Below are 13,388 nucleotides of genomic sequence, written 5' to 3'. Positions count from 1 at the left end.
CTGGCAGAGGGCAATTAAGCGTGTCTCTCCTCGTCCTCCTGTCAAACTGAGTGGTTAAATCTTTTAAATGATGCTGCTGGTTTCCAAGGAGTGGGTCAAGAAGTGCATATAAAACACTAATTACACACCTCCTCCCATCTACGCTCAAATCAGTGAAATAGTTGCAGAAGAGCTTATATTAATTTAAATATTAATATTAAAGCATATATGGTGGATATAGTAGAATGTAAACTAATGTATAATATATGCAGCATTACAGCACATACAAAGAATTAAATGCATGACACTTTCATTGGCAATATTGAAAAACAGGACACATTTGGAAAAAAGTGCATTTCCTTTGCTGATTTTGAATAGGTATGGGTGTGTTTTTGGCTGCTTTCTCATGAGATGGGTTCGGGGAATTGTATTTCCTCTTTCAGCGGGTGATAGGTTTGGAAAGTCAGGGAGTGACACCACTCTTCTCAACTTTCAGCATCTATATTAGACAGAACATTAATCTCCCCTGAACTCTGCTTAGGTCTTTCAACCCAAAAGGAAACATAAGGAGAGATTTAATTGTTTAGAAGCTGAAAAGAAAGGTGTGGTATTTCAGATAAGTCATTCTACACTGAAAAGATCTGCGAGTGTTTGTCACCTCTAACCTTGTTTCAGTTGTCTAGATCTTCACTCAAATTCCAAACTATGCGTTGATACAGTTTTTTTCTGTTATTCTTGTGGCCTTTAAGGTTGCCAAAGGCACCAAAGAGCTAACCATGTCATGATGTTCTGGCATGGTTTTGTGTTCCTGGCTCAGTGATGAAACATTGCATCAACTGAAGTTAAAGCGTACTGGTTCCCAGTAATACCTACTACATAAAGCTACAGTAAATCAATAATACAAAGATAAATCATCATATATCATAAAAGCAAAAGAAGGACATTTCATTCAAGTTCTTGAAACCATTAGTATGCTTTTGATAGACCCAGTATTACATCATACATACAACTGAAGTCAAAAAAGGTTGGGGGTCTATGTTTATTCATTCAGGAAACCCGCAATGTTTAACATGTTATATTACAAGTATCCATGAGCTTAGCGGTCCTCGCTCAGCCTGTCTTGTCCTCAGAAATTGCACCTGAAATCACAGCAGTGTATCTTCCTGACATCTGAACCTGGGGTGTCTTCTAACTCGAAGCAGGGCACACATTAATCTGTCTGGGTCAATGTACTTGTGACTCTCTCTTCTCTCTGTCTCTCTTGCTCTTCTCTCTCTCTCTCTCTCTCTCTCTCTGTCTCTCTCTCTCTCTATCTCTTTCTGTCCCCACCCCCCTCTTTCCCCCTCTCTCCCTCTCCCCCTGTCCTTTCTCTCTCTCTCTCTCTCTCCCCCCCCCCCCCCTCTCTGCCCCCTCCCCCTCTGGTACTGGCTGTTGGAAATATCTGCAGACAGCTGGAGTGCAGGCATGCCTGGCTCTCGCTTAGACGTCCTGCCCATGTGATCTCGTGGGCTGCCTCCGCTCCAGTCAGACTCCAGCGCCTCAGCCAGCAGTACTTAATGAGTCTTTGTGTGGCGAGGGGGGGGGGAGAGAGCGAGAGAGGAGAGAGAGTGTGTGTGTGTGAGAGAGAGAGAGGGAAGAGGGGGAGAGAAGGAGAGAGGGGAGAGGGAGAGGGAGAGAGAGTCACTAAACAATAAAGCATATGGTACCGGCACGAGAGCAGGGCTGGGAAATTCACAGGTCTCTCTCGCTCCCTCTCTCTCTCTCTCTCTTATGCCCCACAGCATCAGGGCTGGCAATCAACATGGGATCCCTTAAATTAATACGCTTCATATCTTTCTGAATTGCTTCATTTAGATTTTTTTTTCCCCGTCGTTATTCTGAGGAGAAGGCTGAGGAGCTGGAATCCGTCGGTGGAAACAGGTTAGTCACCGCTTTCAGCGCCGGCTCAAAGGGCAGTGTTATTTAGCCACAGTGTGCACCGCTGATATGTCATGGCTTGCCGCTGAAGCACTGTTAAAGCCTGTATTACCCGGGATGTGGAGTCTCGCTGTCACACGATGCCTTAGCAGCCCTGCAGCATAAGGTTAACGGGCACTCTGTGTCTGCAGCGGCGGTGAGTCAGGAGGATGAAATGTGTTTTTTTATAAATGGTAGATGTAATGTGGCTCAGAGCAGGAGGGATGAATTTGTGGAATGCTGTAGTCTACATACAGCCCAGCACTGTGCTCTGTGGCACAAGTCCAGGGAGGGGCTTTTTTTTTTTAAAGGATGGGGCTTTGCTGCATTATTGTTCCAGGATTTCTTTTTTTCTTTTTCTTTTTTGCGCTGTGGTTGTGCTTCCTTGTGATTAGCGAGAACAGAACATAGCGGGAGACAAAGAAAGCCGCATGGGCACGGATCTGCAGAACACCACTCACCCCTCTCTCTATCCATCTTTTCCTCTCTCTCTCTCCCCGACTCTCCTTCTAAATCCAGAGGCGGCAGGGTCTGCCGTCATTATCTACTGTACTGCATGCGCATGTACGCCAGTTGGCCTGTGACAAGTCCTGACCTCTGGCTTGTCATAGGCCAGCTGGTTAATGCACACAGGTTGACCTGTTTAACTGACGGGGTAAATGCGAAGGCATTTCATAATTGATTGAAATTGACAGGTTCTACCTAACTGCGTCTTAGCTTCTGAACCTTCTCAATGGAGTAATTAACTTCTGAGTTCGGTAAATAGGACTGCACTTTTAAGTGGGCATGCCACAGACGTCAACGCTTTGATTGCCCACCATCAGAGATTCATCAATATTTAAATATTAATTAAGAAGGCTGCTCTAGTTTCACAACTAATTCACAAAGGGGTGATGAATACTTCAATTAGCCAATATATTATAATATTAAGATTATTATAATATTAAGAGCTCAGAGAATGGCCCAGCAATGCCAATCTTTTATTCAAACAATGAGTTTTATTTAGGTTTCTTCAGTGCACGTATTCATAGTCATTTATTTCTAAAGCAATTCTTTAAAGGTGCATGTGTCCCGGAATCTCCATGGAAACCACTTTGAGGTTTCATACAGAGGATCGTTGTCTCCTACAGGATAAGGATGATATAGTTTTGCCATGCCAATTTTGAAGGAAATGGAATGAAACTGTGTCCAAGTGAAACTTTTTTCATGTTGGCCACGTCTACCTTTGTGGCAAATGTGTCTTTAGTCATCCTTGAGTGGCTGTGCGCTTGCTAGTTTTCAGTTCAGCCAAACTCCTACATTGGCAGATGTAATCAGGTGCTTAACTGAATATTCATCTTGGTTTAAAATGGGAGTGCTATTATACATGCGTGGAAGAAAATGATCATACAAGCATCTCTGAGTTATTTCTACTCATTTTGCCCCTTAAACAAATAGTTCAATTTGTAGTTCAGTTCAATCGTTTTGGCTGGAGCCGCCATTTAACAACTACACAACCTCATTAGTAGTTCTGTATCGTGCTTGTTTGCGGAGTATCTGATAATAGGTACAACATTTCTCGCATAATATGGATATATTTTAAGCAGCACAAATGTATCTCCAACAACACATTTTAATCACACGGGCAAAAAACTGTGTAGATTCTTACAAAGCATCTTTCCCTTAACAATTCAGTCAAAATGAATGAATTAAAAATAGGGAGAACAGTGGATCCTCCAAGGCTGAAGAGAAGAGCAGATGATTGCTGAAGGCCCCATGCAGATGCCTTTGTCAGGGAGTCAGAAGTCACCACAGGTCCACTGCATGCTGTGTATTGTCAGCAAAGAGCAAACTTAACAAAAATAAAAAGATGTATTCCATGTTCTTAGTGAGTGCACCACAGAAAATGTTTGATTTCAGGTTGCCATCTTAAAATCCTCTACAAGTTACAACATAAACACTATTAGCTCTGGCTCAGCCATTTTCTCGGCCGCCTACTGGACTACTAAATAAAGCAATAAAGTCCTGATCTTTTAGTCAGACTGTAGCATATACTGTACTGCACCACCTGTCACCATACAGTCGAACAGATGAGCATAAAACAGTGGTCACCATATTCTGTAATTACAGTATTTGTAGTCTTTACAATATATGTTCTGGGTATTATTAGACGATATTGGCTTTTATATTAATATGCCATTGTACCTTTAAAACCACCCGGCCTGGCAATTTGCACAGAATGAACATATATCAGCCCTGATTGAAGAGCTTCTGCAGCAGCGTACTTCGGCTTAATGAACGCCGCATCGATTCACCAATTATTCACCAGCCCACTTATCCCGTTTCTGCAGAAGGCTGCTGGCGGGGCGTGCCTTCCCTCTGAGGGAAGCCGAGAGCCGCTGTCTTAAAATTACCAGCGGCTCACAATGTACTACACAACAAATGTCTAATTGCGAGATAAAAACCAATTGAGCGCTTCTGGGAGAAGTCCTGAAGTTCGTTTGCCAAGTTCTTTGAAAATGTGCCGAGCGTACGCCGGTGCTGCTTCCCTCTTCTGGTCCCTCGTTTCCTGCTTGTTTCTGGCGTGTGATCAACGAGCAGCGCGAGGGCTCATCGTGTGCCGTGCTCACGGACCCCCCCCCCCGCCCCCCGCGCTTCAGGCCCAGCGAGCCGGGGGTTCGGTCCCTCCTCCAGCAGAGGCACTGGCAGCAGCACACGTCCTCCGCAGGCTCCGCCGGGCGCTCTCTGAAACAATGCCCGGCGTCTGTTACGAGCCGATAGAGAAAAAAATCCGCCCTGCCTGAAACAGCATCCCCCGAACGGAACTCCTGAACGAGCCCTTCCGGCGGGTTCCGCGGACGGCCGGCTGCCGCACGTTACGCGACCCCTCTGCCGCCTTGAGGCCCTCTGATTCAGGAGCAGAAACGCCTGCTGTCAGTGCGCCTACTGATCTCTGCTTGTGATGTTTATTATTGAGTTTTTGTTCATCTAATCCATGGACCCCAAGTCTGTGGCCCTGGGGCCTAACATGGCTCAACAAGCCCTTTGGTACGGCCTACAAAATGTGTTTTAATCATCTAAAAAAGTGGTATCAATGGATAGAAAGATCACTGCAATGCCAATGAAGCCCATATATATATATATATATATATATATCTGTGTGTGTGTGCGTGTGAGTGGGTGTGTGTCTGTTTATTCTATTTATTTATTGATTTATTTTGATTGATTAATGGATTATGGATTAAGTGATATTCATAAATTCAATTTATATACTATCTCTACCCTCATCCAACTATGCCAGTCATACAAGATTTTCTGAAATGGTTGTTATGCAAGTCCATGCTATAATGGTTCACGTGGTGGAGAGAAAAAACCTCTATGTTTGAATTTGTGAATTTTAACACTTTGGCCATTCCTGAAATATTTGATTGGCCCACTAAGCTTAAAGCTTAGGACATGTCTGATCTAAGCAACTGAAATTAGAGTCAAGGAAAGTGTTGTGATTACTTGTAAACATTAATAACACTGATGTGCTGTAATGAGTTATGCATGACATGATTTGGGCTTTGGTTTAAATGACAGTGCTTTGGTTTGTTGAGCTAGCTTTACACTCCTTATTCACAAATGGGCCTTCTGTGCCTCCTTAGTAAGATTATACTTTTGAATTCTTGAGACTAACACTGATCTTCTCCTCTTCTGCACATTGTTCTGGATAAGAGTATCTGTCTATTAACATTAAAAGAACAACATATATAGGTTTGATATGAACATTATACATTGAGATGTGATTTGTGAACAGCATTAGCATAACATTGTTCAGTTTTACATCTAGAACACCCTGAACATTGAGCTAATTATAATTAAACAGTGACATTTTGTCACTTCCTGATAACTGCATATGCTCAGGACCACTGTGACATTGTGCACATTACCAGAGTATGCATACAATAGGTAGACTATATCGTAGGAAAAGTGGGACCAGGCAAATTATGCAATAAAATATATTACGATATGCAATTGTAGTGGCAAATGAGAATCATTTGTGAAAGGCAAGGGAAATTCAGGCCATCACCACACATACAATGGCAATGCATTGAACCTAAATGTCATTACCTGCTGTAGGTTGATGATGGTGCCTCAGGCATATAGATGGGCAAGCTATTTCCTCGCCGTGCTTTCAGGCATTGGAAGATAACGTGCGATTCATCTGTTTGTCATGTCCACAATTGGGAATGTGTTTTCTTTATACAACATTGTGCTGAATTAATTTTATGAACATACAGAGTAATGAATAATTAAACTGATAAATAGTAATAGCTGCTGGGAGTTATATAAAGTCCAGCATATTTTTTAGACCTTTGGACAGGATGCTCTTGTTTAAGTCATAGTTTGTGTCACCTCAATTCTTAATTACATTGCCTAATAAAAAAAATGTTTATCTGTAATGGCTGTAACGTTTACTTGTAACCTATGCATTTTTACTCAAGGCACTAGGCAGATAGCAGAGTGTTCCAACGTCCTGCAAGCATATAAAATTGAAGCCTTGTCCGAGACTTCTTGGATTGTAATGTTCACTTCCCACGTACTGGTGTGCCGAAAACCGCGAGAAGATTAAATTCAGGCAAGAGCCGTGGAAACACGTTTCTACAAAACCCAGACACCTCGAATCTGTTCCATTTCTAGCAAAGAAAACCAGCTCTCCTGGTATATCAGCAAGGCAACACTGCAACATCTGCATTCTGGGTCTGTGTCAGTTCAAACAGCCCACAGGCTCACGCTTGTTTATTTCTGAGTCTGTTTGAAAAGGTGCACGTTTTTATTAAAGACATATCCCAATCATTCATATTCAGCAACTTGTTTCTTCAGGCATGTTGCCTACAGGACTGATCCTAAGTCCCCCTAGGGGACATCCAACATTCGGTGACCTTGTAGGAGTTGATAAATGTATTATTCATATTGATAAGCATTTAATCCACAGCGCACACGCACGACACGCAGACACATATCTATAACCACATGTGACTTCAGTGGCAGTTACTAGAATGTCATTTTTTAAGCTGGGCTGTTTCTTGTAGAGGGTTATTCAACTAGCAGTGCTAATGCTGCTAGCCACTCCCGGTTCCCGGCTAGTACTTGATTTTCATGTCTGTCTCTTGAAACACTAACAAGAGCTAGAAGAGTGCCAGCTGGCAGCTGGACAGTCGAACCATAAAACGTCCCACTGGCTACTCTTTTTTTTTTTTATTGTGATGAGCTGCTTCACCTGACTCTGATTGCGCTATTGATGTAAGGAGCCTTGCATTAAACTGAGCAGTGCCTATGTCATGAAAGCAAAAATAAACTGTCACTCATGCTTGCCATTGGCCACAGCAGAGTACCGGTATGCTAAAAACAAGTATCAGTGGTCGCGCTAGCCTGTGGAATGCTACGTCTTTGGAACGTAGGACATTTAAAAATCTGCGTTTTGCACTAATTCACAAGTGATCTGATGGAAAAAAACTTCTAACAGAAATGGGATGAAACAGCAAGGTTAGAGGAATGAAATAAGCTACAAATGTTTTGTTCTGATCAGAACAAATTTTTTCCACACAGGCTAGAGTTCCAACAACTATTATTGAACGGGCTTACGTGTATCGACACTTCAAACGTCAGTGTATTTATTTCATATTTCTTTGAGAGGATTGGACACCATTACCTATTAAAATGTAGCCTTGGTCCTGTAAAAATACTCATAATAAAATGTAAAAAGGAGAAAAAAAATCCTTGTGCACAGTGTGTTATCATGAGGTGCTGGTCTGACAAGATACAAATCAAACGAGAAGGCCAGGAAGTGGTATTTCTTGAATTGCACACTCAGAAATTAAACAAAACTTTCTGAGATTGTAGATTGTATTATAAATTAGGATGCTAGCGACACATTGTGCTGAGGCTTCATCAGGTTTGTTCCTTGCAGTAGAGAACATCTCAAATGGTGAACATACAGGAGATGCATCATATCAGTCACTTTACAAGTAGTCAGAAATTATCGTATTACTTATTTTACAATCAGTCAATTCAAAATTACAATCATGCAATCAGTCGATGAGAAATCAAACAATCAGTCAATCAAGTCTACAATTACGCAATTTGACGTTCTGGGGATTCCAAGATCTACACTTGAAGAGGATGGACACAGGAAAAAAGGAAATCATTATATGCACATATACACAAAGCCACACAAGTATATTGTTATATATCTGCAGATATGCACTTAAATCCAAAGACGCATTTAAACTGCGAGGTTCCGTTGAAATTAGGATGCTTATCACTTGTCTGCACAACCTACTTCACACTTTAAAAGCGAAAGAAAACTTGAAATAAATTTTTAAAAATAATTAAAAATAAAGAGCTGATGTATAAATGTCTTGATTGCACAAGTATGCAAACCCCTTTTTGCAACAGCTCTTAAAATTGTAGTGTCACTAACGATCAATGCTAATGCTAACTAGTTAGTGACACTACAATGAACAACAAATATTTTCACTTGGCTATAAAGTGTATTGACATAAATTTTTTGTCTTTACGGCTGTATCCACTGAAAGTACCGATTTATTCTGGGCCAAGATGCTCCTGAGGGCTATTTTTGCCTTTTAAAAATGTTTTTGCATTTTAAAAATAACTGTTAACATATAGCTTAATAAGAATTCAATCAATTGGTCTGGAAGAAAATTAAGAGGGGTGGGGGGCATCTTACCCCTGGGGTCATCTTCCCCCATTTTACCTTAAATTTTGTATACAAATATGAAACTATGGTTACGGGCCCACCATATATTTAAACTAGTCACTGTGGCTGTATAAATTCATGTGGCATCGGAATCAGGGATCAGAGTGTCTTTTTAAAAATTCCATTACGGGGTATGCAAAGGAAACCGGGCGGGCTCAGGTTTCTCATAGGTCACTGGATCAAAGATAAATGAACGGGCTTCCCGTGAACGAAAAGGTTGCAATTAACATTCGGGCTTCTTCCACGTACAGTCTTCTGAGCAGCAGCGATCGCCCGTGTGAGGAAAAGCAGAGGGGGGAGAGCGCGTCCCCCGCGGACGCGCTAATTGACTGCGCTGAGGATTTCGGCGGGTGCGCCGCGGGTGGCCTACTAAACAAGGCGTTCCTTATTCCTTGGGTAACAGGTGCCGGCCGTCGCCATGAGCGGAATACTGAAGAGGAAGTTCGAGGAGGTGGACGGCTCGTCTCCGTGCTCCTCCTTGCGGGAGTCGGACGACGAGGTCTCCGGCAGCGAGAGCGGCGACAGCAGCGACAGCGTCAACCCCTCGGCCTCAGGCCACTTCCCCCGTGAGTCTCCCCTCCTCCCTTAAAGGGACAGGTCGCTTTTAAAAACATCATGTCATGTTTTCAACTGACCCAAACAGGGTTGTGTGCAATAAAGGATATTTTAGATACAGAAGTTTCTGACAGCTTGGCTGTGGCTGGTGTAGGGGGTTTGTGGACTAAATCAGTGGTGCTTTTCATGTTTCAAGGGTTTATTTATCCCCTTAAGCCTCAAGGACAAAAAAAAAAATGCTGCCAGAACTCAAACACATGTTCAATGAAATAATTAGAAGATTTTCTTTAGTTATATGTGTGTTTCTACATGCAAACAATGTCTTTTGAAACTCCGCACATAGGAATGTATTATTATTCTTATTCTTCTTCTTATTATTATTATTATTATTATTATTCTTTTTCCCCAAAATAAATGGCTAAATTGGATTTCTGTAAAAATCCTAAAGAGTATACAGTAATAAAATTGTAATACAATGGGAGGTTGTATAAAATGAATTCACAATGCAGAAGATACTCCTGAGAGTGATTCATGGGAAACACTTATTCTGTGGAGTGAAATGGTTGAAGGCAGCCCCGCTCAGGGAACTCACCACAGTGTGAAGGCAAACCTTCTGCAAATTGGCCTCCTGCACGAGACCAATAAGATTCTAAAGTCTCACGAAGTGAAGTGAGTCCCCCCCCACCCCCAAATAGTCCATCAGGCACTCCCAGCATTAATGGGAGTGCAGTCGATTTCACCGAACACAAAAAACCCCTGTCTCTTTTAATAAAGTGCCGTATTTTTCCACACGCCACTTTGATCCCTGAGCCCTGGTTGACATGCCCCCTTTTGTCTCTCTGGCTTACACCGTCCTGGGTGACGGCACAGCTCTGCGGGGGTGAAGCGCAGGGAACTGGAACACCCCTCTGGAGGCTCCCAGGGCCTTCTGGGTCGGCCCCAGCCAGCAACGGCAGGCGGGCAGGAGGGAATTGGAATCACTCAGACATACAGTAGCATGCTACAGGGTCCTCGGGTTGCACTGCAACTAAATGGTGGTGCGGTCAGGCTGAAAATCAATGTCTCTTTCGTCTGTTTTATTAATTTATTCACTCTTGTGCTTTGATCAGATTTTACATATTAGCCTACATTGTACAGCCTGATACGCAGGTTTAATGTCCTAGGACTTCAAACCTTCATCCACTCTCTGTCTCTGTACTACACAGTAGTACTACATGTACTACATGTGCTTGTTTTACAGAGTAGGCTCTGTAGAAAAAAAAGTTTAGCTTTTCTTTCATTGAAAACAGAGTAGGTGACAGTGTAAGGGTAAATTATTTTACATAAAAGGCGACAGTTTTGAGCTGGGAGTTGGACGGCTCTCAAGACTTGCTGCGTGGGCGTTTCCCTTGGGTTTGTATCTGGCGCTGCTTTTCCGGGGAACGTTTGCCAGCGAGCCATATTTTCAGACTAGTGTCATGGCAACATTCAATACTTTTTATCAGAAGGCTTGTTTTAAAGGGATGTTCCACACAATAGTCGACACTTCATGATTTTATACTTATATATATATTATATGTTAATTGTTGTTGACCCATTCAGATTTAAAAAAAAAAAAATATGTCCCCAACATGGGCCATGAGATTACACTAGGCTAATGTGCAAAAAAAAAAAAAAAAGAAACCCAACCATTTCAACAGCGGTACAAAACATTTAAAAAATGTGTCCTTTTCATGTTACTTGCCCATGGATGAGGTTCTGCTAAGATTCTAAACTCACAAATCAGTAGGGGTGCTAGGAGTTAATGAAAGTGTATGTCAGCTGGTGAAAGAGGTAATAGTGCTGTATATTATTCATTCTTAAATGGAGCCTTTAGTTGTGGCATGTGGCTGTAATATGTTATACAGTAAATTAACGAAAGGCAATTATTAGCTTTCATTGTTACCATGATCAAAATAAAGTATGCATGCTGTGCTGTGCATTACTAATCACATCAATAATAATAATTATATTAATAATAATATTTTGTTCAACTAATTCTAAGTAAAACTTATTTTTAATCTGAAAGTTTAGAGAGTTTAGAAAAATAGAGGCCAGTGATACAGCTTGATTATGGGAAGTCAACCTAGCCAAGTAAAGTAGCAGCATCTAGTCAGTACCCGAGTCGTTACAGAGGCGTAGATTTAGGCATAGACTGTAGAAAATATATGAACCAAGTCACTCTGATGTCACCCATTGACTTTCTACAAGCTTTGTGAAAAGCGTTTTTGAAACCACGGAAGTGCAGTTTCCGGTACAAATTGGAGCCAGAGACTGGCTCAGCGCAGTAGAGAACTGGAGGGACCCTTATATGGGCATGAAGTCCGGCCGAGTCCACTAAGCCCGCGTTGTTCACTAAGCTTGTCAGATACAATGATGCAAACTGTCCCCGATTTGTCCACAAAATATTAAAACCTACATTTTTTTGTGGGAAAAAATTTTTTGACTCCATATTTTCTCCATATTCTTACTATTGACTTACAATGAAACACCTATTCTGGAGCCAACTGCACTGCCGCTAGTGAGCAATGTCCACAAGACCAGGGAGTGAGCTTCACAAACAAAGCCCAATTTTGGTTGCTTGGATTTAGGGACATAGAACTCACAGTGCGAAATGCGAACTGACGAGGGTTGTTGGTGCGTATGCAGTCTGCGTGAAATGAATGTCTTATTTGCTAAGGTCACAGCTAATTACACAATCAGCGAATGGGACTCCCTACTAATTTCATTTTGCGTATGAAGCAGAGTTTTAAATGTGCAGTTAAAAAAACTTGGATGTGGGGAAATTGATGTATCTTCTGTTGCGACGTAAAAGCGTATCCGGTGGAATAAAAAAAAGAAACAATGTGAAATAAGGAACTTGTCTGTAAAGTAGCTTCACCTGTGCCAATGATGTGAGCCAGCTAATGGTAGGGAGCTGAGTATGACATCTGTGTAACGCCAGTACAATCACTCACCAAGACTGTCCCTGTTATTTCTCCTCAATCTTGCCTGTTCCTGGTCCCTTGGACTGGCTTATTCTTATTCTTACCATCTTTTTTGCGCAACGTCATTTATGGATTTTTCATGTCAATCAAATCTGTCGAGTTGGGCATGGCTAATGGCATTACAAAATCCAGTCCAGCTGTAATTATAAACAAAAAAAAAAAAATCAAATTCCTACATAATTTTCCGCTAATATTTGAGTTGCACTTTATGCAAACGACTCCAGGTTTCAAATCAACAATACTAACCTCTTTCACACAGGGAACACATATCTTCTCCATAGTAACTCTTCCAGACTGCTAGTCTCTTCACACAACTATTAGTTTAAGGTATTAATAGCATCCACACATTTCAATGTCAGTAATTATTGTCTGAACAAGTGTCTGCCAAATTCACAAAAAGAGCTAACAATGGGATGGACGAAGGTCATGAACATAACTATAGAGTGTCAATGAGGTATGATTTTGTTCATGTGGGCTTATAGGCTTTTTTTAAAGGAGAGAAAGTAGTTCCCGAATCCCTGACCTCATGGGGTATTTGTATTTAGACTGAGATTTTGTCCTAAGGCCTGTGGTCTCCACCAAGGTTTTTTTTACCCTTGTGCACCCTCTTTCATTATGTTACATTACATTACAGGAATTTAGGAGGCTCTTATCCAGAGCGACATACACAACTTTTTACATAGCATTTACATTCCATCCATTTGTACTGAAGCAGTGCAGGTTAAGTACCTTGCTCAAGGGTACAACCGCAGTGTCTGGGAATCAAACCAGTTCTTATCCATTATACTACACTGCTTCCCTTTCCTTCCTTGCCTGCACACCTAATCAGCCTATGCCCTCAGGTAAACAGGTGAATGTTTTATTCAGTTGTTTTTGGCAGTCTGGATCAGGTGGTTACAGTTTATTCCATTGTTTGTCTGGCATCTGAAGAGGTGCCAAAAAAAGAGTCTAAAAAAGCTCATTAATGCCCCGTTTGGGCACACCCCTTTAGGTACAGATCTGTTTTAGTCACATGGTCCATTGTAAATGATAGACACCCTCTCACACACATGGCGGGCTGACACAAGTTCTGCGAGGTTTCTGTTTGCCCTGCTCCTATAATCTGACTCTGCAATACCGGGTCACATCATACCTTTATAATTGGGCAGATA

The 13,388-nt window shown here is 41.8% G+C and overlaps 1 protein-coding gene across 4 annotated transcripts in view; it reads left to right on the top strand.

The window, feature by feature from the left end:
- The window catches only part of csrnp3 (cysteine-serine-rich nuclear protein 3), a 54,603-nt gene that overhangs the window by 34,039 nt on the left and 7,176 nt on the right, over window positions 1-13,388 (top strand). For 2 of the 4 annotated variants that reach the window (XM_035407681.1, XM_035407682.1), the window contains exon 3: window positions 9,081-9,243. In XM_035407681.1, coding sequence (XP_035263572.1) covers window positions 9,096-9,243 — 148 coding nt within the window. In that variant the 5' untranslated portion in view covers window positions 9,081-9,095. Of the gene's footprint in view, window positions 1-1,452; window positions 1,900-9,080; window positions 9,244-13,388 lie in introns of those variants that run through there. The other 2 variants (XM_035407680.1, XM_035407679.1) reach the window with 2 other exon arrangements.

The sequence above is a fragment of the Anguilla anguilla genome, chromosome 3 (assembly GCF_013347855.1).
Source record: "Anguilla anguilla isolate fAngAng1 chromosome 3, fAngAng1.pri, whole genome shotgun sequence".
In the NCBI taxonomy this organism is placed as follows: domain Eukaryota; kingdom Metazoa; phylum Chordata; class Actinopteri; order Anguilliformes; family Anguillidae; genus Anguilla; species Anguilla anguilla.
This window is presented reverse-complemented; position numbering and strand designations above follow the sequence as displayed.